The 26,109-nt window shown below is 45.0% G+C and overlaps 1 protein-coding gene and 2 long non-coding RNA genes across 25 annotated transcripts in view; 1 reads left to right on the forward strand and 2 right to left on the reverse strand.

Annotated features, from left to right (window-relative positions):
- PTPRF (protein tyrosine phosphatase receptor type F) overlaps positions 1–26,109 on the forward strand; it is a 485,633-nt gene that overhangs the window by 442,549 nt on the left and 16,975 nt on the right. For 10 of the 20 annotated variants that reach the window (XM_083742226.1, XM_083742229.1, XM_083742233.1 and 7 more), the window contains 8 exons: positions 519–609; positions 2,423–2,635; positions 4,788–4,939; positions 7,316–7,431; positions 9,408–9,440; positions 11,859–11,956; positions 21,106–21,229; positions 22,841–23,016. In XM_083742226.1, coding sequence (XP_083598352.1) covers positions 519–609; positions 2,423–2,635; positions 4,788–4,939; positions 7,316–7,431; positions 9,408–9,440; positions 11,859–11,956; positions 21,106–21,229; positions 22,841–23,016 — 1,003 coding nt within the window. The remainder of the gene's footprint in view (positions 1–518; positions 610–2,422; positions 2,636–4,787; positions 4,940–7,315; positions 7,432–9,407; positions 9,441–11,858; positions 11,957–21,105; positions 21,230–22,840; positions 23,017–26,109) is intronic. The other 10 variants (XM_083742216.1, XM_083742219.1, XM_083742224.1 and 7 more) reach the window with 1 other exon arrangement.
- LOC310846181 overlaps positions 1–26,109 on the reverse strand; it is a 394,522-nt gene that overhangs the window by 325,508 nt on the left and 42,905 nt on the right. The window lies entirely within an intron of this gene.
- The window catches only part of LOC310846176, a 35,162-nt gene continuing 33,639 nt past the window's right edge, over positions 24,587–26,109 (reverse strand). For all 3 annotated transcript variants that reach the window (XR_014565175.1, XR_014565176.1, XR_014565177.1), the window contains exon 5: positions 24,587–24,873. This is a non-coding gene — a long non-coding RNA (uncharacterized lncRNA). The remainder of the gene's footprint in view (positions 24,874–26,109) is intronic.

The following is a 26,109-nucleotide window of genomic DNA, read 5'->3' on the forward strand; positions in this document are numbered from 1 at the left end:
TAGTTATATTATGCTTTGTAAAATCACAAAATTATGTTGGTATTTTTTATTTTCCTTGTTTGACGATAGTTACCTTTTAAAATACATTCAGTAATGAGTTAAAACAAAGCCACTCCCGATCTAGAGAGGGGGTGGGGTTGCGGGCTCTCGACCGCGAGAAGCAGGGATTCCCCCTAGCTCATTAATATTCACCGCCCACGGCGGCAGCCAATCGGCTGCCGCAAAGGGCGGGCCCTCACAGGTTCACTTAAGGTCGGGGCAGCCCGGGGCTCGCCCCTTTCGTTCCCCCAGCAGCAGCGGTTTGGAGGTCTTGGGCGCCCCCAATATTTTTTATAAGTCGGTATGGGCCCCCGCCCCCCCCCATATTTTTTATAAGTCGGCGCCCCTGAACCTAATACATGCCAGCAGGCTACAGCCCGTGTCCCTGGGAAGTTCAAAGCAGGGAGTTGCAGGGCTTTCATGGAGAGCATTCCTCTGTTTGAAGTAGAGCTCACCCATTCCCCTCTCTTGTTCCCCAGGTGGTACTACATTGTGGTTGTGCCGATAGACCACACAAGCAACCTAGTTGGCTCCAGATTGAAGAGCCCAGATGATATGGGACTAGACCAGGTAGGAGAAGGCCAAAACTTGTTTCCACTTGTTTTGAAGGGGGTAAGGGAAACAGATGTTCAAGAAACTAGCCCACATATGAAATAATTTGGGAGAGTATATGAGCAACGTTAACCATCCTGTCATACTGGAGATAATGGCAGAAGACCTGGGGTTTCGGAAACTTTGCCTATGTGGGATAATTCCCACATTTGATAGCTTAATTTGGAGGTGCCATCTCCTGCCATCCTGAAGTCATCAAGTTCCTCAAATACCCATGATATCCATATTCATCTTTAGCCAGCTCTCAAAATTGCCTGTGAAGCTTACTGGTCCAGTGAAAGAGGTCACTGAAGTGTGATTGCCCATGGACTTATTGCATGTATGGATCACACCACGCCTCCTTCTGCCCTCAGGTTCTGTTGTATAATTTATATGCCAAACAAGATGTAGGAAGCAGAGGTCCCCATTGGGATGGGTAAGGCAGAAGGCAGGGAGCCCAAACTGTACTTGGATTCGGAGCCAGTGACAGGCAGAGTCACTTAATTCTCCCTGCTGAGTTTTGCAAGGGAAACACAGAGACTTAAGAAAGAGAAAACTGGCAGTCAGTGTCACCTCCTACACTGGATGTAAATAAGAAGCCACACAAGTGGGGGCTTACCAAGGGGAGCAGTGCCCCAATTTGCCCCAATAGATCAGTTTCCACTGATAAAAACTGAAGCTTGGATAAGACTCTGTGCGCGCACACACATCTTTGTGTTGCACACATTAGTTAGGATGCAGATAAGGCCTGGGTTGGAGGGCAGGGATGCCACTTTGTTAGGGTCACAAGCCAGCACCCTCCTTCCCTGAAATAATGGCATGGTTCTGTGTGGTCTCTGTTTTCTTCCTGGCACCACCATTGCTCTAATGCTTCATCTCTGCCCTAACACATTTTTGTGTGAAATGTATTTCATGCCTCCTCCTTCATTTTAAATTAGAATTTCTGTTCAGAGCCTAGCATTCATTTTTATTCATTAGAAAAACATCTTTAAACATCTGAGAGCTTTTCTGAGCAATGTAATTGAATTTTGGTGTGTTTATATCCTTTTTTCTTGAGTTTGTGGACGACTATGAAATTTGCCATTTTTTCCTCTCTCTGAACATTCCATGTTAGCACTGTGTGTGATTTATACAAAGTCTTGCTGCAGCCCAGCAGGATGTGGTGGGGGTGGTGAGCTCTGTGTACAGATTTTGTCCATTTTAGTGTAAGCTACAAAGTGTGTTTGCAGAGTGGCAGAAATCTGTGTCAAAGCCTGCTGAATTTTTGCCTATCTCCAAAAGTTCAAATTGCTGGGCATCTAAAGATGCATATGTGGACTGTGTGGCCTGTTCTCTGCTGCTCCTGCTGCTTTACCATCAAAGAGAAACACGTATTTTAAAATGATTTCCCTTGAGATGTTGAGGGGTATAAACTTTATAAAAATGGTACACTATTTTTCACAAAACTGTGCCCAGTGTAGGTTATGATGAATACAAACAAAACATGCATAAGAATGTGAGCAGAGCCCTGCTGGGTCATACAAGGGGTCCATCGTGTCCTGCTTCCTGTTTTCATAGTCGTCCACCATAAACCCAGGACAACACTTGGTTCCAGTTTTACCCCCAGCAACTTAATTAACTGTACATTCATTGAGTTCTAGAGAAAGCCTTCGGGAATGCACTAGAGTAATGAATACCTGGACCTCCCTGGTGTTTTTTGTCACCTGGCTTACAGGTTTTCCTCATGGAAATGTAGAGTCACCTTGGTAAATAGCATTGCTCTCTCTCACGTTGGCTTCCTTTTGCCACCCAGCTACTTGAGGCCATGAACCAAGGGGACCCAAGCAGGCGCCAGCGACGTCAGGCAGAGCGGCTCAAGCCTTACATTGCTGCCCAAATGGATGATCTGCCAGAGACCTTTGTCTTGGGGGACCAGAAGAGCTATCAAGGCTTCTACAATAAGCCCCTTTCAGAAGACTTGAGCTACCGTTGTTTTGTGCTGGCTTCACTGGAGGATGGGGATACGGTAAGGACCACGAGAAGCGAAGGGACTGTGTGCTGCTTAAGAGGCCCATTCCAGAGATGGCATTAGGGAAGCTTTGTCACAGTGGAACTTTGCTCTGCAAAGCTTAAGCTAATAAAATCAGATTTATAAAACAACTCAGAATCTCCTTCCCCTCTCTTGCCTGGCACCTCGCAGTCCATAGGAAGAAAATAGATTATCTGCCCCACTCTTTGTGCTTCTTCACTTTCCACACCCCTGTAATTTTTAGGATTATCCATTGTTGCAAGCCAGAATGAATAAGGGAGGGGAAATGGTGGATAATGCCATTGCTTCTGCAAATGTGTAAATAATGTCCACCCATAATGAAGATATTCAAGCCCTTCTGCTCCGTCCCATGCTGGGTCTCTCACTTTCAGCCTCATTTACTTGTAATGGCTCATTAGAGCTGGTCAAATGCTTCATTACTCTTCTGGTCTGAGCACTTGTGTGGCGGACATAGCAAACATGCAGGCAGGAGAATAGAGGCCGCAGAGCAGGCGGAGAAGGTGCCCTTGTGCCACAAGGTTGGGTACTGCATGTACAAGAGTGAATGTGCACAAGAGCACTTTGGCTAGCAGAGCAAACTCTCCAAGCAACTGGTTTTATTTTGTAGTGCAACTGCAGCTGCCCTCTACATAAGATCTGCTGCCCTCACAAAGTTCACTGCCAGTTCTTTCTGAAACCTGTGCCAGGTTGTGAGCTCCAGCTTGGCACTCAGCTCAGTCGTCGTGTTCTTAAACTAGAGGAATGAAGCCACAATATCATAAATGGCTGTTTCTGAAAGAACGATTGTAGAGCCACAGATTACTTTGTCATTTAGCACTTTATCAGTCTCGTTTCATTTATCACTGCATTATTCTGCATTTGATTTCCCTGTGACTTCATTGGTTAAAGCCCCCTCCATGTCCCCAGGCATGTGTATATATACATATACCTGTAATTCAGAGTAACACTTCATGCATCTAATGGGCTGTAGTTCACAAAAGCTATGCCACAGTGAATTTATTAGTCTTTAAGGCACCGCAAATACCTTCCTTGTTTTTGCTGCCCCCTGGAATTCGACATTTATTGAGTTTTGTTTCCCCAAGAAGTGTCAGAAATTTAGTTCTACTCTTAGAACTTGGGGAATGTGTAGTTATTCCTCAGTAATGTGAAAATGGGCTCTAGAATATTATTTATTACTATTCTGCATGTTCTAGGACTTAGCCCAGTCACTGAAACAGGTTCCAGAGACAAAATGTGGCTCAAATTAAGCCAGGCAGGTGTTTGCTGCTGAGCATCCACAAAAGCAGCTGCTATGGGCACGTTTTCTCTGTGTTTCACAGAATTCCTGTGCATGAAGTCAAAGAGGCTGTTTAAGATCTCCGCTTTCAGACTGGCAGAATTTGGTCAACAGGTATCTCCGCAGGGGCTAAAAGTGAGACCAGTGTACGCCTCTCCCTTGAGCAGGGCAATAGGAAGCCTCCACTAGAACAGAGAATATGGTCCTCCCTGAACATATGTCTTCTGGCAGGCATTAAAAAAAAGATATGAGCGTAGCATGTATTGGAACAGAGGCAGCCAATTTTGTATTGCATTTTTGGTTGCAACTTGCCATTCCCTTGTATGACTTGGAAGCCTTTGCATGTGAGAAGCCCCATGTGAATCCTGCTGTATTCAGGGCTTATGCTAGAGCTTCAAGGACAGCCATGAGTTAGTCTGCTGTTCAGTGTGGAACATAATGCCCAGTGGGTGTTCCTTGACATATAACCCCCTAGGGTGATGTGTTTATAACGGCATAATAGGTATTATAAACCACTTAGTCACTACCCGCCAGGCCTGATGCTCAATTGGCTGCATCTCCAAAGCCTATAATTTGGCTCTTCGTGTGTCTAAGGCTGGCAACTTGTTCTCAGCTGGACCATTCCTTTCTGGCACTGAGGGAGGCCACTTTCTAGCTGATGTGGTTCTGAATGTTCCATTACTGTGGAGAGGAGGTTTGTTTTCACAGTGTCTGTTAATTCCCTGGGTGCTCATGAGGAAAATTGCAGGTGGGCAGCTTGGGGCTATTGTACCGAGGGATAACTCAGAATTATGCAAGGAAGAGACCTGATCAATGATCTTTGTCTGCTCTCCTCTCTCTCGAACTCACCAGAAGAAGTATGCAGCCAGCCCCTACTCGGATGAGATTGTGATGGAGGTTTCAGCAAAACAGCAGGATGAACCAGAGATGCTGTGGGTGATGGGGCCTGTCCTGGCTGTCATCTTAATCATCATCATTGTCATTGCTATCCTGCTCTTCAAAAGGTGAGCACACGCCTATGCCCGTGCAATGTTGTGGTGTCCATGGTGCAGTATTGTGCCAAGCTCAAGAACATTTACAGTGAGCAAACTATACTATAAATCCAAGGACACTGTCTATTCTGGGGGGGGTGGTCTGAACCTTCCTGAAGGTTTCTCATTGGAGCCTGCAAAACAGTGCTATGTAAGGCAAGCCCTAGGAAGGGGTGGGGAGCATGGGATCACATTCAGTGGTCTCTGCATTTCATTTTGTGCTGGGAAGGTATATACTGGAAGTGAACTGGGACTGTGTCAGTGCCAGATGAACTGTGAAGCCATAGGACATGGCTTCTGCTTAGTGGTTCTAGGGTGATGACCTGGATGCCTCAGATTAAGTAAAAGGCTCTGGCCAAGAAATGCCTACATCCCTTGGTTTATTCAGAGGCCTGGTGCTTTCCTCCAAGTCTTCTTGGCTCCAAGAATGAACCCTCCATGTGGTAACAGGGACCCTTTGTTCCAGAGCTTTGTCCTCAGCCTAGTCATAGGTGTTCTGATCCATGATCTGGGACATGGGTGTCAAGTGCTTGGGCTGTTAAAAGAAGCAGGAGCTGCTCATTTGGTTACAGGGAGTGCTTACTCTCCTACCTTTGCTCTGGGAAGCTGTCATCATTCTTCTCCAACTAAATGTGCATAATAACACCAAGAGGGGAGGTGACTTTGGGTTATTGCATGCACAATTAGTACCTTTTTGTAACCTGGATTTCCTCTTTTTTTCTCTATTTCTGCTGTCCCTGGATCTAGCAAACAAGAAAGGTAGACATCTGCCCTCTTCCCACCACCCTTACTAATCCTTTGCTTTGTCTGTTTCACATCCACTGTTTCATCTTGTTAAAAACAGTAAGCATAAGTCTTCCTCCCCAGACTAATCTGGCTTTTGGATATTGCTCTGCCTACCTAGCCATTGGGGTGTCCTAAACTCCTTTAACCTTCTCTTGCTGTTATATTTAAATAAATGGCTTCACAAGTAAGGTGTGACAGAGTTTTAGAAAATTCCTTTTCAGTGCATTTGGTGTTCCAAGATTTGTGGGGTTATTTGCCCCCTATATTGATCAAGGATGTGACATTACCATGAGCTGACTCTAGTTCCTTGGCATAATCAGCATGCTCTATAAACCAGTTAATAAGGCCTTGCTCTGAGCTGTTCCCTTTTCAGTGTCACTGTGTGTGCCCTACAAAGGTCTCCCACTGCTTGCTGACTTTGGTGTCTAGCTGATTCTTAGTAAATCTAGAAGTAATGCTGTTACAACAGAGTGACACTGACTTTCAGCAGGAGGCAGGAACCAAAGCAAAGTCTTAGGCTTATTTCAACAATGGTCCCCTTTGGTGATAAATTCAAGTTGATGCAGGGCTCTTATTTCAGATGCTGTAATGTGGTGGCTGCTTTATAAATGACTCCCCACTTCATGCATGCATGTGCATACAGCTGAACAAACTTTTGTTTTCTCCCCTCACAGCACAGAGAGCTCATGAGGCACCATGGTAATTGTGGCAATTTCTCCCTTCTAACAAATAGACTTGTGCCGTCAGGCAAAGTAAAAAAATCCTTTTCAGGGTGCTATCAACAGTGTCTCCAGGTTAATCATAAGTGCTTTGGGCTTCTGATGCGTTTGAAAGAGCAACCGATACACACACCTCTCTGCTGAATTGCCTGCAGGATTGCAGCACAGTGCTCCTTAATACCAGGCTGAGATGTTTCTGTTTCTGTTTAATACCCACTCCCCATGGCTTAGTTGCCCCAGAAAACACATTGCAACTTTAAGAGGCAACACCATATGAGGTTTTTTGGTTTAATGGTAGCCACTGGACATCACTGATAACTCTTCTTGTCATGCCAAAATTTTCTGTAAATGTCTCCCATTTAATCACTGAGCATGTTCATCTCTGCTTAGCTAGTGAAATCTACTAGGATAAAAGCCTAGGGTGGTGGAGCTGCAGGCATAAATATAGCATGAAGAGACAACAGTGTATTTTATTGTTCCATTAACACACGCCTGGGGGGCCTTCAGCCACTCAAGACAAGTATTAATGGACCAATAAAATTCACCCTGAAGAGCCCTTACCCTATTATATTACAACTCTTCACATTTTAAATAAATTTTTTAATACTTGGCAAAATCTTAAGTATATTCATCCACCACAGGAAATAGTTCCCAACACTGGTGTGTGGAAGATGGAAGTGGAACTGGAGATTTTGTAAGCCTGTGTCTGGCTCTGGGGAGGGGGTTACCAGTCCCCCTTACAGCTAGGTGCATTATTGAGTCTGCTACAGGGACATCTTGAAGCTCGCTGCCATTTGGTCCATGCCCAGATCTACCTTCTGAGCTGCGCCTTCTCTTCCTTTAGGAAAAGGGCCAATTCACCCTCCGCCAAGGATGAACATTCCATTGGCCTGAAGGACTCCTTGCTGGCCCATTCCTCTGATCCTGTTGAAATGAGGCGACTCAACTACCAAACACCAGGTAGGTACCACTTGATGACCCTACAGGGGCCCGTGCTCCTTTAACTGGCAGAAGTCTGTGATAAGAGAGCCTCTTCTTCCCCTTGCAGTGTTGTGTGCACCTTCTCAGGCTAGGTTCAGAGGCCAGTGTGGCTCAATACACTGTCGCTCACATGTATATCTCACATTGGCAACAGTCAGAATGGGGATGGCAGGCTTTCTGTTGGCTCAATAGCCTGACCATGCATGCATCACAAGGAGCTGGAAGGCATAGCGTGACAAAAAACAGGCTATAATGGAGGCCTTGTCATGATTTATCTTATATTCCATAGATAACACTCAGTTTTTTGGCCCAGATCGTGCTCTCCAGATATGGCCTCAAAATTAGCCAGCAAAAGGAAAGTCCAACATGCCAGTAGGTCCATTGTCAAGTAGCAGATAGGCAGGTTCATGATTCTGCTCCTGCAGTGCTTCCAACTCTTTAGGTACGTTGCAGTTGTAATAGATGCTGCTTAGCTGTGTTGGCAAAACAATCTGTCTTCAACAGAGTCTATTTCCTAGATTTCTTGCTTTGTGGAGGGCCTCACATCCTCATCTGAGGCAGGATGTGGTTTGCATTCTATCGTGTTAGAGTTGAAGCAACCTATTCCTTCCTTATTTAGATTGTGGGATTCATGAAGGCTATTGAATGATGTTAGCGGTAAGTGGGGGCTTCTAGCTCAGTACACCCAGACTCTACCTAGCAAGATGTGACCTGTATTCCTTTCCCACAAAACTATTTGTCCTCCTATAATAGATTTTGGGGGGAAAGCAGTTGCAGGAAGCGAATTGGAAGCTGTGTCCTGTGACTATGTGCAGCGCTGCTCTCTTGTCTCTCAAGGCTTGAATCCTTTACCTCATACTGCCTTGCAGATGGGTCAGAGGACGGGGGCTTGTGTAGGTTGTACGCACACAGCTTGCAGAATTGGGAGCACGACCCACCCTATTAGTGTAAAGTCATTATTCCACCAGATGGTTTGCAGAGTTCAACATGACAGGAGAGTTAGAGGTCTAGTCCAGAGGGGTCACAGAGAGAAGATAGAGGCATGGACATGGTGCAGAGTTGTAGGTGCTAACAAGGGATGTTGGACAAAAGGGAAGCTTGACAAAAGAAAGCGAGTTAGCCTCATAGTGTGTACGCAATCCCCCATACATATTCTCAGGCATGACCATACTTGCTGAGCTGCTAGCTTGAGCTTTTGCACCCTTTTATCTTCTCAGGTGCCCAGTAGGGAACAATCAATGTACAAAAAAAGTTCTGGTATTATTGTTCCAGCCTGAGACACTTAGTTGCCTCCACCTAGCCTCACCCTCTTCTCTGATGGATGGATGCCTTCTGTGGGCCAGACAGCAGCAACTAAACCCTGAGCAGTCTCATAGTTGATATCCCTTCTGGCAAATGTAGAGGCAGGAAAGGCCTTGCTCAGTACATAATTAATCAAGCTCCTGTTATTAAATATTAAGCTTATCACTTTAATAGTTTCCACTTCAGACACAGGTTCTTGTGTGAATTGTCAGCTCCTTTGTTCTCATGTTCCATTCTGCAGACTTGTGGCAGGTCAGGCAGGGTGATGTCGTTACTAAGCGATTGGGTGAATTTTGACTACACCTTGGTTCCAAGGCTCTGCTGCTGTCTCATGTAGGAGGGAAGCATGGTCTTGGAAAGCAGCATGTGCTGGGAATAGGAACTCTGTTTCCTGGCCAACAAGCAAAGCCATCTATCATGTCTATTGTGGGGAAATCCTCTTTGTGAAATAATCCTGGTTGTACTTGGTGCTTGTCTTAATACATCACCCTCCATGCTGCCACGTGTGTAGCAAGCATCAAGCTGCAATTCCCATCCCTGAATGTAGGAATGTGAAGGTTGTGGTGGGGATTTTTGTGCTGCCCTTTGACCCTCCTCTGTCGCATCTTTAACTCTTCCCTCAGCAACAGCTAATGGGATTTCTATTCTTTCAGGTGCCAGTGGCCCCAGTTGCCCGAATATCTCAAGTTAGTTTTCTCTCCTCCTCCTTTTTCTTCTTCCTCACTATCTTTTCCCCGCCTCTTTCTTTCTCATCTTTTTTGTTCAGTGTCATGAAGGTCAACCTCACTCACCACAGACTTAGTGCTAACCCTTCTCTTGCTAGTGAGCCAGGCTGCCCCCCACAAACTAGTCTCTGGTGCTACTCACATACAATGCTCCAGCCTGCATGTGAAGAAAGAGAGATTAACACATCACAGTTTTCCAAACAATGAAATTCCTAAATCAGCCAGCAAAATTGCAATCTTGACTGAGCACACGAGGCTGCAGCAGCTCTTTCTTTGGTATGTTATAGGACCCCAACTTAGGGAAGCGAGGCCTGGCTGCAGTTGCAAAGGATGCACTTATATCATGTGGAAGCCATACAGCATCTCCTCCAAAATGAAAAGGAAGTGTTCTCTATCCAAATGTAGTTCAGCAAGCTAGGACTTGCTCATCTCCTCCATATGCTCCTCAGCCACTGTTTTGCAGGCAGCACCTTACTGGAATGCCTTAAACCCAAATGTATTTATTTAGGCATTCATTCATTCTTAAATCCAGTTATACACAGGTATAAAAACAATGACATTACTACTACTATTATTATTATTATTATTATTATTATTATTATTATTATTATTATTATACAACCCTTCATCCAAGGGTCACAAGGCAGTTTACAATATAAAACTACAAAAATACATACTATAGTAACAAACAAAAACCACACACACAGTTTAAAAGGTCATAGATTGTCTAATTAGCCAAAGGCCTGGGAGAAAAGGAATGATTTTGCCTAGTGCCTAAAGATATGTAAGAAATGCGCCAGGTGAGCCTCCTTGGGGGACGGCATCCCACAAAGGGGGAACCACCACAAAAATGGCCCATTCTTGTGTTGCCACCCTCCGGACCTCTTGTGGAAGATGCACATGAAGAAGGGCCTCAGATGATGATTGCAGGGTCCAGGCTGGTTGATCAGAGGAAAGGTGGTCCTTGAGGTGCAATACAAAATAATACATGAGAGTAGCGGAAATTAAAATTTACAAAACCAAGTCCTGCAGATAATTCCATAAAATCCCAACACTTAAAAATGTTTGTGAAAACAAAAAGGTTTTGAGCTGATGCAAAAAGGATAACTCCATGGGCACTGACCCTTGATGTGGGACATCAAAAGGGGACTTTTGTTCACATCTTAACAACCAGGCGGGACAGTACTGGGAGTGGTGCTCCTTCAGGGGTCCTGAGTCATGCAGGACTTAATAGGTCAGTGATAGTACATTGGATTGATCTCAGAAATGTATTGGAAGCCTATGTGAATCCTATAGAATTAGAATAATATGATTCCAGGTGGTTGACCCACTAACCAAATGGGCTGCTGCATTTTCCTCTAACTGCAACTTCTGAAGCATCTGCAAGAGTAGTCCCTCATGCAGCTGCTCTTTTATTCTTTTGCTCTCTCTGCCTATGTCTTAATGAATGTGAAGTGCAGTGTGTCACCTACAAATACTGTCTTAATTTTCTGAGCTTCTGGTGGACAAAGGAGAAGGATGGGATTTTGTTCTATATTGTGCCTGTAAAGTTTACTTTGGCTCTGGCCTCCACGGCAAGAGGAAAATGCGGGGGGGGGGGGAGGAATTGCTGCAGATTTTACTTCCTATTGATACTTTGAGAATTGCAGAGGAACAGAGATGGGGTTTAACTTGTAAGAAGAACAGATCCTGTCTCTTGATTAGGGGCTGGTGTAAGTCTACTTTGTGAGATTGTGCATCATTGCACAGTCATCAAACTCAAGAAGGCTAGTTGCACAAAAGCTTACTTTCCAGACCCTCTTTGCTCCCTACCTATCACTAGGCAAAATATTCTTTGATAAGGAATGGTTTTTAATTGCCCAGCTTTTAGATACAGGATTTCTTGGTGCCTTTCTTATAGATTCATGGCTGTGAGTGCTTAAGACTTGTCCGCTGCCTCAGTCACTGAGAACATGAGAGTGGGCTGTTGAGAGATACAGAAAGTGGTCCCAGAGCCCAGTGAACAATGCTGGCATCTGTTCAGGATCTCTGTATCTGTACTGTAGTGTGCACTGTCTGAATGGAATGCAGGGCGCAGACTCCTAGGGCTTTGTACTTTATTGCCTAGGCCCCTTCCAGCCTCAGTCCATACAGCAGTATCTTCACCCTTTTTGGCCTGGTATTATATGTAGAAGCCATCTGGCTGGTCGCTGTCTCATCAGAGCATGCACACATACATTGTGCCATTGCGTGGGCACTGCATGCCACGTTTCCTCACTCATGTTCCATCCATCGCGCCACATTGCCATTTGGTCTGCTGTGCGCATGTGCAGGAACACTCTTCAGGTGTGCAATAACTTCTTACCCTGCTACCTCCCCTCCTTATGTTTGATCTGGTAGGCATGCGTGATCATCCTCCCATTCCAGTGACGGACCTCGCAGACAACATCGACCGACTGAAGGCCAATGATGGACTGAAGTTTTCCCAGGAATATGAGGTGAGCCTGCTTGGGTGTTTAATCTTGGATCTGTATTCTTCCAGACTCAGGGGTCGACAACCTGGTGCCCTCCAGATTTCTGGACTGCAACTCCCATGAGCCCCAGCCAGAGAGTTAATGAGAGTTTAGAATGTGATTTAGAATGTGATTTAGAATGTCTCGATAGCACCGGAATGGTTGCTTTTGACCCGGACAATAGTTTTGTCTGCAGCTCCTCAGCCCAACCTAACATTGCAGAACTTACAAAAGAATTCTGCCCATAACTGCCCTATATGCTGGAAAAGAAGTGTAAAATGTAATGTGTGAACAGTCAAGTGTAGACCTGTTTTGCTTCCAGTATATAGAGAAATATAGATATAGATTCTCACATTATGTTTTGCACACTTTCTGTTAGTTATTAATTGTACTGGAAAATGTTACCGTTTCAGTAGCCTCGGAGTGCTGTTTATGCTGTGATGGAGGCCAAAATAGTGGTATTGAGAGTCCAGGAATTATGGTGGCTTTTGCAGGCAAACTCCTTTCCACGATGAACCATTTACTAGGCAGATGATTAATTTGAAAAATTGCTATGTTGGAAAAAGTTCCCTTGTAGCTATTAGAGTCACAGTAGCAGGATAAATGTTTTCCTGTGCTTGCAGCATGCCCAGTAGGGCCCACTTCAGCTGTGAGGGGCTTAAATCATAAATAAAACTCTTCTCATATGTGTAGAGGGGGAGGATAAATTGAGGAAGTGTCCTTTTCATGCATTATTGGTCCTGCTTGAATTGTTATCTTCTTTTGCCCCTGACCTCCCCTTGCAGCAGCATATCTCCCTTGATTCAGGGGATGTGATACAAGCATTGCCCAGAAGGCAAGATTATAGAGGCCAGGGAGAAGCACTGGCTGGCTAAAGGCTAGCATGTGAAAGAGGCACCAAAGCCTAGTAAGGTTTGGAAAGGCTGTTAACCACACACTGCTGATCCACAGCATTTAGCAGGGAAGGACACAAAAAAGGAGTACCATATTTTTCGCCTTATAGGACGCACTTTTTCCCCTCCAAAAATGAAGGGGAAATGTGGGTGCGTCCTATGGGGCGAATACAGGCTTTCGCTGAAGCCTGGAGAGTGAGAGGCTCTCACTCTCCAGGCTTCAGGAAGCTCTGCGCAACCCTCCAGAGGGTCGCGCAGAGATGCCTGCCCTCCCGGGGTCCATGCAGCTCTGCACATCCCTCCGGAGCCCGGCGCCAAGCCAAGCCGGCCTCCGGAGGGTCGCACAGAGCTGCCTGCGCTCCCGGGATTGGCGCAGCTCTGCGCAACACCCCCGAGGCCGGCCTCCGAAGGTTGGCTCCCGTTCTGGGGGCTGGGGTCGAGGGAAGCTCGGGCTTCCCCCGCCCCAGCCCTGCGCCTGGGGGGGATAATTTTTTCCCCTTTATTCCCCCCCCCCCAAAAAAAAATCTAGGTGCGTCCTATGGGCCGGTGCGTCCTATAGGGCGAAAAATACGGTATGTTTTCCAGGAACTCCCAGCTGGGTGAGTGCTTATGAGGCTGTTAGCCTGCCAGGACCCAAAATCCCACATGCAAGCCCATTTCTAATTGGGCTCTTGTTTTCATAGATCATTGTGACAAGATCCATTTTTTTCTGGAGTGTGGTACAAAAGAGGACCATGGACAGCATTAGCTGCAATAGTATCAGGGCTGGTGGGGGGTGCTGAGTGTTCTCACTCTTATAGGGGGCTTCAATCACACTTTAAAGAACACACTATCTCTTAAAAGTGGTCATTAGATACAATTCTGACTTGCAACCTTCCAATCCCTCTCTCTCAAATTCCAGTTTCAAGTAAACATCAGCTGCATTTACCATGATTAAGTAGCTATTAAGGAAGGAACTAATTTTGGTATATGGATTTTTCTTGGGGATTCTGCTGCCTTGTACCCCTGTCTGAACCATTCATCTTTGTTAAGTCCAGGGCAGCCTGAGTAACAGGAGAGGATTTTCCCACTAGTGCAGAGAGAAGTCGTACTGAAGCAATACTCACTCAGAAGGTTGGAAAATAAAGAAATAACCCTTTATTGTTTTTTGTCCTTGTCACTACTGGAGAAAACTTGAACTTTCAGGCCTAGCAAGCAATTTGATACCACAGGCACTCTGTTAGGGCCATGGCAGTGTGGTGTGGAAGAAGAAATCTACAATAGTAGGTAGATGATTCAGGAGCAGTCTTGTGTATCTAAGCTGAATAGTGGAAGAGCAATATAGTGCTGAGATGTGGGGGGTATACCAAGACATTGAGAAGGCATTCTGCATCACAACACAGATCACAGTTTTTCCTCTCCCAGACAACTCAGTCTAATCCTGTGAGTTCCTGTGAGCCCTGTGGTTCAAGAACCCAACTAATTGAACTGGGTTTGCAGCTGGCTGAAGCAGCAAGAAGGAAAGGGGAAGCAGTTTGGATCAGCCCTTGAGGCTATTTGTGTGCTCATTAATTTGGGTAGAATTGCATGTTACGTTTCTCACACAAACCTAGCCGCAAAACCGCTGCATAAAGGACATGCTCAAAGCCATAGGTAATGCAGAGATCTGCATACTTAATACTTCAGCCACAGGGATGGAACAGCATTAGGAGTACCTGCTCAGGGCAAAACCTAGCTCATAGGCAAAATAAGAAACACTACAGTTCCTAGCCTCAACTTCAGGACCTCAGGGGTAGTAGTAGAGAAAGTGTGGTCAAGCACTGTGCCAGCAGCCTGCAGAGGGTGTAGCTGCGCTAGAATTGGGAGCGGAAAAAGGATTTGCCCAGCAAAACAGCTGCCTGGTGCTGCCAGTGCTGGTTATGAGCCCTTGTGGATCTCAAGTCAGTGTGTCATTCTCCATGTGACTTGCACAGACCGTAAGGAGTGGAAGTGGCTAGCTCATTTTTGCTCTTGATAGGTCTGGATGTCAAACCACAGAGAGAGCATCTTTAGCTCCTACAGCACACTGAACCTTGGAGAGAATTTACAGCCAGGGATTAATAGAATTAAATAAGCACAATCACGCTAGCATGTTAATTATTTATCTACACTTGCTGTGCTAGAGCAATGCTTGTATTTGAGCTCCTCCTGTTGGACTGTTGCCTGTACTGCAGACAGGCTGTGCCCACAAGATACTCAAAGCAGGTGGTCTGCCAGACTGTGGATAAATATTAGGCAATTTTGAGGTGGGGCCAGTCTTCCTCCTCGGCTCAGTGAGTGAGCAAGTGAGATTCCTTCTGTCACCGACTAGCGAGCTGGAGTGCTTCCTCCTTCTCCTCCCCCTGCACGGTCGCATGCAAATAGGAAGCAGATGCTGTGTGTTGTGCAGTAAGTGAATTAGCTAGAGCTCTTTTCCTTATATCTGTCAATGAGATGAGAAGACTAGTTGGCCTAGTCCCAACATGGATGGTTGGCCTACTCCCAACATTTCCAGGCATTCCATACTCTGATCAGTTAATGGAGACCAGGTATACTTTTGCCATCTACAAAAGCAGTATCTACACTGAATTATTGGACTGTTGTGAAGAGCTGTTAACCTATCCCTGCCTCACTTTAATCATGTCAGCATAGTTAGTAGGTGGTGGCTGCAATGCTCCAAATAGATCAAAGAGGGCAAAACTACAGGCCATGGAGCAAGTCCCTCTGTATATGTGTTGTTGTAAAAAGAGGGTGTCCTGTTTCACTCTGAATCATTTCCTTATACACCTTAGAGACTCCTAATGGTTGTAGATTTTGTCTCTTGCTTCAACTAATAATTGTCCTAACATCTCCATTGCAGAACCAGAAATATCACCCAGCATTTTTGGCACTCAGCATTTCCTTCCCCTAATTCTATCCTGCTGGATAGATTTACGACTCCCAGACTGCCATGCACCCTTCCTTATTTGGGAAGCCACAAAGAAGTCAGTTACTGAAGAAGCCCTGCAGATTCTGCTTAGCAACCACCTGCTAAGGCAATATGTTCATTGTTGCCCCTTGAAATGATAATGAAAGACTAGCAAATGCTTCCAAGCATCTGAGCTGCATCTTTTCCAACTCTTCCTTTCCAACCATCTGCCATAGCATTAGAACCTATCAGACACTCTAGCAAGGTGCAGATATTTAGTTGTATGGTGATGGTTACAGCTAGAAAAGAGCAGTGTGGCTTGTTCCTTACTGTATCGCCTTTCCCCTCTCCAAGTATCCTGCCATGCCTCCCACTTCCAAAATCCTCCTTGGCCATCTGAGCACAGAACAAAGACCCCACTGGGGTTTGCTAAGAGACTGCCTGTCACTTTAAGAGCTCAAAGCAAGTATGACAGCAAGTGTGCAGTAGCAACATCTCCTGCCCTGCTAATTAATTTTCTCACCTTTCTCTCATCTCCTGTAGCAAGCAGGGTGCAAGTAAGGGAAGAGATCATTGGAGCAGGAGGTACATAACTGCATACTCAGTCACTGCCATCAAGCTCCTGTGGCAGCGAGGGATTTCTGGAGGGTGAGCTCCTCAGTTATCCCCAGTTGCTTTCCTTCCAGGCATTCATTGGGTCCATCAAAACTACATGCAAGTTCCCATGGCCGTATCTGCATACTGTGCTGCAATATGTCCTAGAAGTTGGAGGTTTTCAGTGACAGACGTGACTCTGCAATTTGACACATTGCCAGTGATTGATTCAGAAGCCATTCTTTTCCCATTTAAGAAGTTTTTTTGACTTTGTATTGGTCAATGGCTGTGTTAACATGGGTGCTGCCATCATTAATACACTGGTAGTACACTAATGCACTAGCTTGCTATGGTTATGCTAGAGCACTGCCTGGAGTTCAGGGTTTAGGAATCATAACCTCTTGATGGGCACAGCAAACATGCTGGAACCAAACCATGTAGCTAGCAAGGTTTGCATCATCCCAGCCTGCTAAAAAAGTAGAGACATTGCCAACTTCTTCTCTAGCTGTGCTCCTGCACCTTTAACAAAAGGAATATTATCCTTTCAGTCGTTGGACCTGCCAAGAAAAGCTTCACCTGCTGAATTTCTGCTGGCCATACAGGACATCTTCCAGGAAAAAAGTTGACAACTCTTTATTCAAATTGGTGTCTCTCGCCCTCCCTGCCTGAAAAATCCCACCCCATACATACACGCTGCTGTTGCTGTCTTAGATTGGGTAATATGAGGTTCTTGTTGGGGCCAAATTTCAAGAGTGAATGTGCACATCCCAGTACTGCAAAGCTGTTTTGCCCGTGGACAGAGGAGAGGAGTTTGGTAACAGTGGGATGAGCCCTTTACTTGGTGTGGCCCATCTGAAAAAACTGCTTGATGGGTTTCAGCTGCATTTGGGGCACCTCTCTTTCCCTGCCTTATTTACTCATTTGCCCGCCATTAAGGGGGAAACAGGTGCACATTAATTCATCAGCAGAGTTTAAATTAAATCATTTCACTTCTAAACAAGTCACTCATTTGCAGGCGTATTTAATTAGCACTTCTTCACTGCCAGGTGGATGCTGCTTTTCTCACCTGTTTGCCCTCGTATGGGGTCGTTGGTGATAGAACATGGAAGATTTTTCACCTCCGCATTGCAGAGCAAGACAATTGCTGTAGTGGTACTGCTGATGCTACACTCTGGGGGATTGGGTGAAGCTATGCCATCCTCGCCTTTATCTTCCATGTCATTGCAGCCGTCTCAGTGTGACTCTGACTGAGCAGAGGTGTGTTTTGTGCTTCAGTCTCTACCCTTAGGGCAAGGCCTCCTGGAGGGTTCTGAAGGAGGCTTTTCTGCACAGAGGTTCTACACAGTCTAAAGTGATGTGGCCCACTTTATATCCCAGTATAGGACCACATATGGCTCACAGAATGAATTAAAACAAATATGGCTTAAAGACACACAAGCAATATAAGATTTTTTTTAAAAAAAATAAGTATATTAAAAAGAGCACCAAAAACACTCAAAACAATTTAAAAGCACACACAAAAAGAAAAATGTGTAGAACGCCCACCTTCAGAATACACTGCCACTGCAGCCAGTAAATGACCAAAGGCCTGTCTAGACAAAAAAGTATTTGCCTGCCAGCTAAAGGAAAGCTGGGTGGGGGGCAGCCTAACCTACTGTGGAAGAGATTTCCACAATCTTGGAACAACCACCGAGAAGGCCCTCTCTTGTGTCCTCACCAAATGCACCTGTGAAAGTGCACTACTGCCCATTCATCACTTTGTATCTTACCAGTGCAATGGTGGTGGTGGGGTGTGTGTGTGTGTGTGTGTGTGTGAGAGAGAGAGAGAGAGAGAGAGAGAGAGAGAGAGAGTAGACATCTTCCTACTTGTTTGCTGAGGATATTACCATATTTATTGAAATGTGGCCTGAAATATAATATTAGGCTTGGGATGGGCTATATTTGCTATGCTTGTCTTGAGCTGTAAAAAAATCCTGCCAAGAAACAAATGCTTCCCTACCATTGATTTATTGCAAAGAGAGGATAGTTTACAAAAAACGCAAATGGAATTCCTCTCTGCTGGGGGAAAACAAAAAACATCTGGGTGCCAAATGGACAGGTCCAGGTAGCTATGGACCAGAAACCTGGCTTGTTTCTGTTATGTGTGACATGTGCTTAGTGTGACTTGAGCCCTAGCCTTGAGCTGCAGAGAGCTGGGCTGTGTCTACTCCTGCCACTTTGCACTGCACTGCCTGCTTATTACTCTGATAATAGAAGATTATAGGGTTCCTGTTGGAAACGTCTATTTACATCCTGCATTTCCCAAACCACCTATTAGCAGTGCTGTGATGTCATATCCTCCCTGCTGAGACAGTGGAAATCTCTTTTGTGTGCTGCATTGCTCTTCTTTGAAAGGAATACCCATTGCCACTGAACCTAACATGGGATGCTGTTTTCCTGAAAGGCCTGTGCAATTTCTTGGACTTAAACCTGTCATTCCTCCAAGTGAACCAGCCCGTGTGCGTTTTTGTTTATGACTGCCTCAGCCTGTTGCTCCTGTAATGCAGTGGGAGAAAAGCCCTTAGACAAGTAAACTTCCCAGCAGTGGTTGGGAGGAGTCAGACTAGGAGAAGTGCCAACACTACCTATACTGAGCTGTTACAGATAGGTAGCCGTGTTGGTCTGCCATAGTCAAAACAAAACAAAATTCCTTCCAGTAGCACCTTAAAGACCAACTAAGTCAGTTCTTGGTATGAGCTTTCGTGTGCATGCACACTTCTTCAGATACCTCAGCTATACTGAGCTGCTTCGACTTTGTTGCTCATGTGCATTCTACTATTCTATAAAGTGCTTGCTCTGGTTTTGCTCAGACAGTTTTGTCTGCCATGCTGTGCCCGTGGGAAACTGAAAAAGCAGCTCTCTGTCCATTGCAATCTGCATCATGTAGGACTGTTACCTAAATTGCCATGTCAGGCATGAAACAGATCGCATGCCAAGTGTTAACTGGATATCACAATCGGGTGTTTTAAGTTTTGCAGGAGAGCAGGCAGTAGTTGCCGACCTAGTCCTGCCAACTACACTGAGAATTGTGGCAAAAACATTGATCAAAGCAGACCAGTGCATTGGATACATATGCTTGGATGGGCACAGCTTCTCCAGCATTTGCTCCATGAACCCATGTTGAAGATGCAGGTGTGAGTTCTCAGCCACTCAAAAATGAAGGAACCTGTACATAGAATTATAGAGTATGATCCAGCTGAGAGAGATTTCTCTGGCTGAGCCCACGTAAGAGGAACCAACTGCTAAAGTTCCTATTTAAATTCCACCTGAGTGCTTCTCCACAACCTATTTCCCGTAGAAGGCAGGAAAGGAACATTTACTCTGCAGTCCTGTACTTCTGTAGGACGATGTAGAGTTGAATGGTGTTTTTCCTTCCTTTCATTGTTCTTTAGTTTTCTGGCAGTTGCATATTTGACTTACTGTAAAAAAAAAACCTCCCTTTTTACTAGTAGCTCTGGTTAGCCTGACACAGTAGATATCACTGTGGCAGAAGGGGGGAGAGGAGTTCAGGGATTTGGGTCTGGTTTAAAGGCCAAATTTATATGGTGATCTGCAAAAGGGTCTAGGTACCAGGGTGGTTGTATCTTTGCTGCAGAGTATTGTTGAAAGGAATTTGCAGGATTGAAACAACAATTGGAATAAATTATTAACTCTTAATCCACCCACAGAGCACGTTCCAAGATGCTTTATTCCCAGATGATTATTTGCCACATCAAGTGGTGGGAAAGCAGCTGGAGAGGTTGCAAGGAAAAGGTTGATTATATACACACCATTTCCTCCCTACATATCATGCCTCACTGGTGTGCAGAGGAGAAAGAGAGACTTGTATTAGAATCATAGAGTTGGAAGAGATCTTTGAGATCATCTCATCTAGCCTGCTGAATGCACAATTTATAATGCATGATTAAACTACAGCACTTCCGACAGACCTACTGAAATACCTCCAGCAAAGGAGAGCCCATCACCTTCCAAGGCTCTCTGTTCACTGTCAAAACAGTTCTTACCATTAGCAAGTGTCTCCTAATATTTGGTAAAAAATGCTCCCTTGCAATTTTCATACAATGGTTCCAATCCTGCCATCTGGAGCAACATAGACTCATCCTAGATGCACAGACTCATCCTAGATGCAAACAACACTGTTCATGCCTAAGAGAGAATATATCTACTATACATGTTTGCTTCTGTTCTCAAGCTTATTTTTAAAGATGTTTCAGTATTTTGCCCAATAATGCCTCTAAGACAGTTGGGAGTTTATTTTTTCACTGGGCACAGATTTGCAGAGATGTTGCACATCAGATGATTTACTCATGAGACAACTTTCACCAACTCAAGATGAATCACTGTTTTTGACTTTTAGAGAATTCACACAGTGCAAAAAGTATTTAATTGCTGCATTGATTGTAAAGGGCCAATTCAATTTTTGGGGTTGACTTTCAAGATAGGCAAGGCTCCCCCCCCTTTTTTTTTTGTCTGCCCAGACTGAATGTGCCGATGGCAAATCAATCTGAAAGCTGATTCACAAGATCTTGCATGTGAAACTTTCTTTCCATACTGTTTCCCATTCTAGGGTGGCTGGTGTTTATTTCAGAGTTGAAAGGTATACATGCACACAGATGTGTGAAAGCTTGTAATCGTGCCATGAATTGAGAGAGACAGAAAGAACTTGTGTTTTAGCACTCCTTTTCTCCTCTTCTTTGTTGCAGTCGATTGATCCCGGGCAGCAGTTCACCTGGGAGAACTCCAACCTGGAAGTGAACAAACCAAAGAACCGCTATGCAAACGTGATTGCCTATGACCATTCACGTGTCATTCTGACCTCCATTGATGGTAAGTGTTGTTAGCAGCACCTCATGCCAACAAAATTCTCTGTGCATCAGACCTGAGGTTCAAATCCCCGTTTCATGTGATGTCAAGTAACTGTACCATGTTCCAGCTGGCAGAATAACTTAGAGGGTATCATTTTAGTGGACTCAGTGACCCAAAGAGTTCATGGTTTCCTTACTGGGTTTTTTTCACTGAATCACTTGAGCACATTCTGAGAACCCATGCAAATCAGCCTTTAAACACATTACCATTCTAAAAACTTTTAAGGAAACAGAACTCAAGCAGCCCGTCTCTGTCAGCAGTCATAATCTAGAGTCACATCTGGGCAGCTTTTGTAGGCATTGATGGTTGGAAGGAGGTACACTTGGGTCTTGGTACTCCTCCAAATCTGCTACTTAATAAAGGTTGAAGACAGACAACAGCTTCTTCAGAGAACATAACAAAAGCCTGCTGGATCTAGCCAATGGTCCATCCAGTTCAGCATCCTGTTTCACAGTGACCAACGGGAAGTCCACAGGCAGGATTCAAGTACAAGAGCCCTTTCCCTTCCTGTGGTTTCCAGCAACTGATATTCAGAAGCATTACTGCTTCCAACTGTGGAGACAGAGCATAGCCATTGTGGCTAGTAGCCATTGATAGCCCTCTCCTCCATGAATTTGTCTAATCTTTTAAAACCATTCAGGTTGGTGGCCATCGCTACCTCCTAGGGGAGAGCTTTCCATAGTTTAACTATGTGCTTTGTGAACAAGTTCTTTCTTTCATCTGTCCTGAATCTTCCAACATTCAGCTTCATTGGATGTCTGCAGCTTCTGGTGTTATGAGACAAGAAGAAAACCTTCTCTATCCCCTTCCTCCATACAATGCATACTTTTATAAACTTCTATCATGTCACCTCTTACTCTCCTTTTCTCTAAACTAAAAAATGTAAAATGCTGCAAGCTTTCTTGAAAGGTTGAAAGAGTTATCTCTGCTTCCCCCTCCCAATTTCTATGGTTTACTCCTTCCTTTTCAGCTCTGGTAAACAGGTTTGCAGGGCTTTGTCCAGTTTCAGAACTGGAAAACCCATTTTATCACTGAAAATTGGGCAGAAGTAAAGTGTGCTCCAGGGGTCGAGAACATTTGCAGACTACAGGCTGTATTCTCCCCTGGACAACCTTTCAGGGAACACATGCCAGTACTGGGTGGCAGCTGAAGCAAAAATGGCAGAGCAGCAAATGTTGATGTTTTACCTTTTGTACAGCTGGCTAGTTACACACATCCCTTTTTATTCTCCACCCAGGCATGTGTAAGGCGTTATCAAAGTTCAGTGACACATTCCAGCCAGGCAAAAACACTCAAAGAGAGTGTGACGCAGGGTCAGTGAGGGGCATGCCTGGGGAGGGTGTATTGCAAGGACCAGATGGAGAGGTTTGGGGGGCTGTGTTTGGCCCCCAGTCCAGAGGTCCCCCACCCCCAGAGTACATCATAGGAAGCCTCTCCCCAACCACTTTCACATCTCTTAACAACTATTCCCTGTAGTGCAGTCTGTTTCCACTACCAGCATGGTCCAGGATTCTGGCTACCCCCTTGTCTTCTCAACCCCCTGATGGTGCATCCTCTTCCTTTGTCATGCAGGTGTTCCTGGAAGTGACTACATCAATGCTAATTATATTGATGGCTACCGGAAGCAGAATGCCTACATTGCTACACAAGGCCCTTTGCCAGAGACACTCAGTGACTTCTGGAGGATGGTATGGGAACAGCGCACAGCAACTATCGTCATGATGACCCGGTTGGAGGAGAAGTCTCGGGTATGGACAAGTGCAATCTTCTCTTCTGGGCAGAGATAAGTCAGAGAAATGTGGTGCATGTTGATTCTGTGTGTGCAGTGCAGCTGAGATTAGTAGCAGCCTTATATGGTACTGTGACATGGGGCAAGGGGTCCTAAGTGCAGGCCTCTGAGGAAAATAGAATATAACATTATAGACAAAGATGGTACTAGGATTTTAATGCCAGCCTGATCATCAAGCATAGCCTCCGCACCTTGACCAGTTCTAGAAATCCATAACTGAATAGTTTTTATATCAGATTCCAACAGCCTAAATGAGTGATGTGACATGGGGGAATAGTAATTTCTATGGCTGTTTCACAGTCTGATGGAGTTTTTGCTTCATCAGTGAATCATGGTGGGAATCTTATCCCATAGAGCTACATACAAAGAATAAAAACTCAGCGTGGCTTCCTGTGTGAAACATTGGCTTGGGAGGCAGGGCTGTGGAGCTCCTCTCCAGCCTTATGCTCAAAGGCATAATGCAGATGTTCAAAGGCATTCAAAGTGGGAGGAAGGAATCGGAACCATTGTGGCAAGTCCCCATCACCTTGCTGGACCCAACTTCCATTCATTAGAGGACAAGTTTCTATACAAGCAACAACTCTTCATTTATGTTTGATGTATTGCACACGACCAACACGTACAAGCAGTGCTGGGAACCCAGAAAATGAACCTGGAAATATGGAGCTCCCTTGACAGTCCTCCTGGCTCATGAGGAGACCTTCCCCAGAGCCCAAAGAGGACCTCAATGTGAGCTGGAGGGGCACCAGGGCTTGCTCAGCTGATGCACGGGGAAGCAGCAACAGTGATTGTGCCACCCCACGTCAGCTGTTTGGCAGGGAGATTGAACAACTCAGTAAAGCCCCACTGCCCCTCCAGCTCGCAAGGAAACCCTCTTTGGTGGGTCTAGGGTGAGTCTAAATGCAAGCCACTAGGATTCTCCAAGTTGCTCCCCATTTTACACAATTTTACGTATGCATGCAGGGGCCCAGAATGTAGCTACCACATAAATGGAGAGTTGCTTTTTAGTATGATATGTGCTGGCAAAGGGGGCGGGGGAGGCTGTTCATGCATAGGCTATTGTGCAGATGTGTCCTCCAATACATGGAGGTCAGACACAACAAATAGTGAGATCTGATTTCAATCCCTATCCCCATGTTTACTCTTTGAATGTGCACAGGGATTTCTGAAGGGTTCTTTCACCTCCATATAGCTGTGCCCTTCCCAGTTGCCTGGGTGTCACTGAGCTTAAGATGCATGTGTTTAAAGATATCCTCAGAGACATGGATTTCAGTGTGGAGAACCTTGGGCGGAGGGTTCCCCAGAAAGTACCATCTTTTGTAGTGAACATTTATGCTCACAGAATATTTTATGTTTCCATGCCAACCACAGGGCAGGGAGATGTGCACTTGGACTGTGGTTTACTCGTCTCTTTAGTCAAATAGACTTGAGTCGGGAGATTGGAAATGGGGAATTTGCAGAGAGAGGGAAGTAGCTGAATGAAGGGGGGTGATGTATGTGGAGGGAGAAAAGACAAACGCAGGCATGTATCCTTCCTTGCTTTGCTGAGTTTTATTGCTGAAAGCAGAACACCAGTGCTTTGTGTGATAAGAGGACAACAGAACTGAGTTACAGAGAGTGCAATAGGGACCAGCCTATGCTCCATCCTAGGCAAAAAGGAATCAACCCCAGATTCTTGTCGGTATTGATGGATGGTGTGTGGGGGGGTACCTGTTAAGTGTATCTCCCCCTGCCCCCTTAAGCATTCAGCCAGCAGTGTGAAAGTAGCCTCCTTCATCGTGGATTTGCACAGCTGTTGCTAAGTCTTTGCCAGTGCCTAATAAGAAATGCTAGGCTGGATCATACCAGTGGTCCATATAGTTGACTTCCTGACACTGCTCCCACCCCCAGATATAATAGACATTTTTACAAAGTAGGAATGAAAATGAGAATCTGTTCTCTGTTGCTATTCTCCCACCATCTGACGTAGTGGCCATTTATGTTTCTTTCCTTCCTATATTTTACCTAGCCTGATTTGAAAACAATTTGTTCTAGCTGCATAACAGCATTCTGCAGCGAAGTTAATCATGCATTCTGTAGCGAAGTTTGTTTAACTAAAAAACCATTTGTTTTAATTTCAATGAATAGCCTCAAGGTTTATGACAATTTCCCCTTGTCATTCTTTCAATACCATTCTTGATCTCTATCCAGCCCCTCCTCAGTAATGTTTTTCCTCCAAAGCTAAATAACCCTCAAAACCTTTTTCCACAAGGATGATTGACCTGTTGTATTTTCTTGTCCTTTTCTGTACCAGCTGCTGTTCTATAATGTCCCTTTTTTGTGGGTAGGGCAACCAGAGTGATATGCAGTCACCCCAAATATTGCCATATACATAAAACGGATACATATGTGTTTGGTGATTATAATGTCTAAAATCTTTAATAAATATTTTACAAAAAAACGGATACAATAGGGAAGAGGAGGGCAGGGGGCTGTTGCACTGTGTTCATTCTAGAAAAAAGCAGAGGTAGGGAATAGGTTGGGTCTGAAAGTGTTTATGAACTTAAAGCTAACCTAGTTTTCTGGGGCAGGTAGTGGCTGCTGCAAACATACCAAAGTGGCGGCAACTTTGTGTGCCAAGCAACTTTGTGCATGAAGCAGTTCCCCACCACCACTCCAATGCAATTCTTCTCCTTCACTTTTGTCTTGAGAGAGCTAAAATTGTGAGAATAGGTTGGGAATTAGTTTGCACAGTTTGCCAAGTAGACGTGCGTCCATGTGCTTGCATTTAAGCAGCAGACACAATATTTGTCTGTGGTTATTAACTGGGCCATGGAAATCCAATACAGGCTTTTCAGTTTTAGAATAGTGCTTGCATTTAAGGTAAACATGAAATGACCCTTTTGTGTGTGTCAGAATAAATGAATATCCAAAGTCCAGTTTGCTTTGTTTTGGGGCTGTCCAGCTATCAGAAGATGCTCCACACAGAGTGTGTTTCTCCAAGATAACATGTTCTGCAAGGCCCTTTGGGCACTTGTCTCTCTCCTGCCTCGCTGCTTGTTGAGATGCACAT

The sequence above is a fragment of the Podarcis gaigeae genome (assembly GCF_964106915.1).
Source record: "Podarcis gaigeae genome assembly, chromosome: 6".
Taxonomy (NCBI): Eukaryota; Metazoa; Chordata; class Lepidosauria; order Squamata; family Lacertidae; genus Podarcis; species Podarcis gaigeae.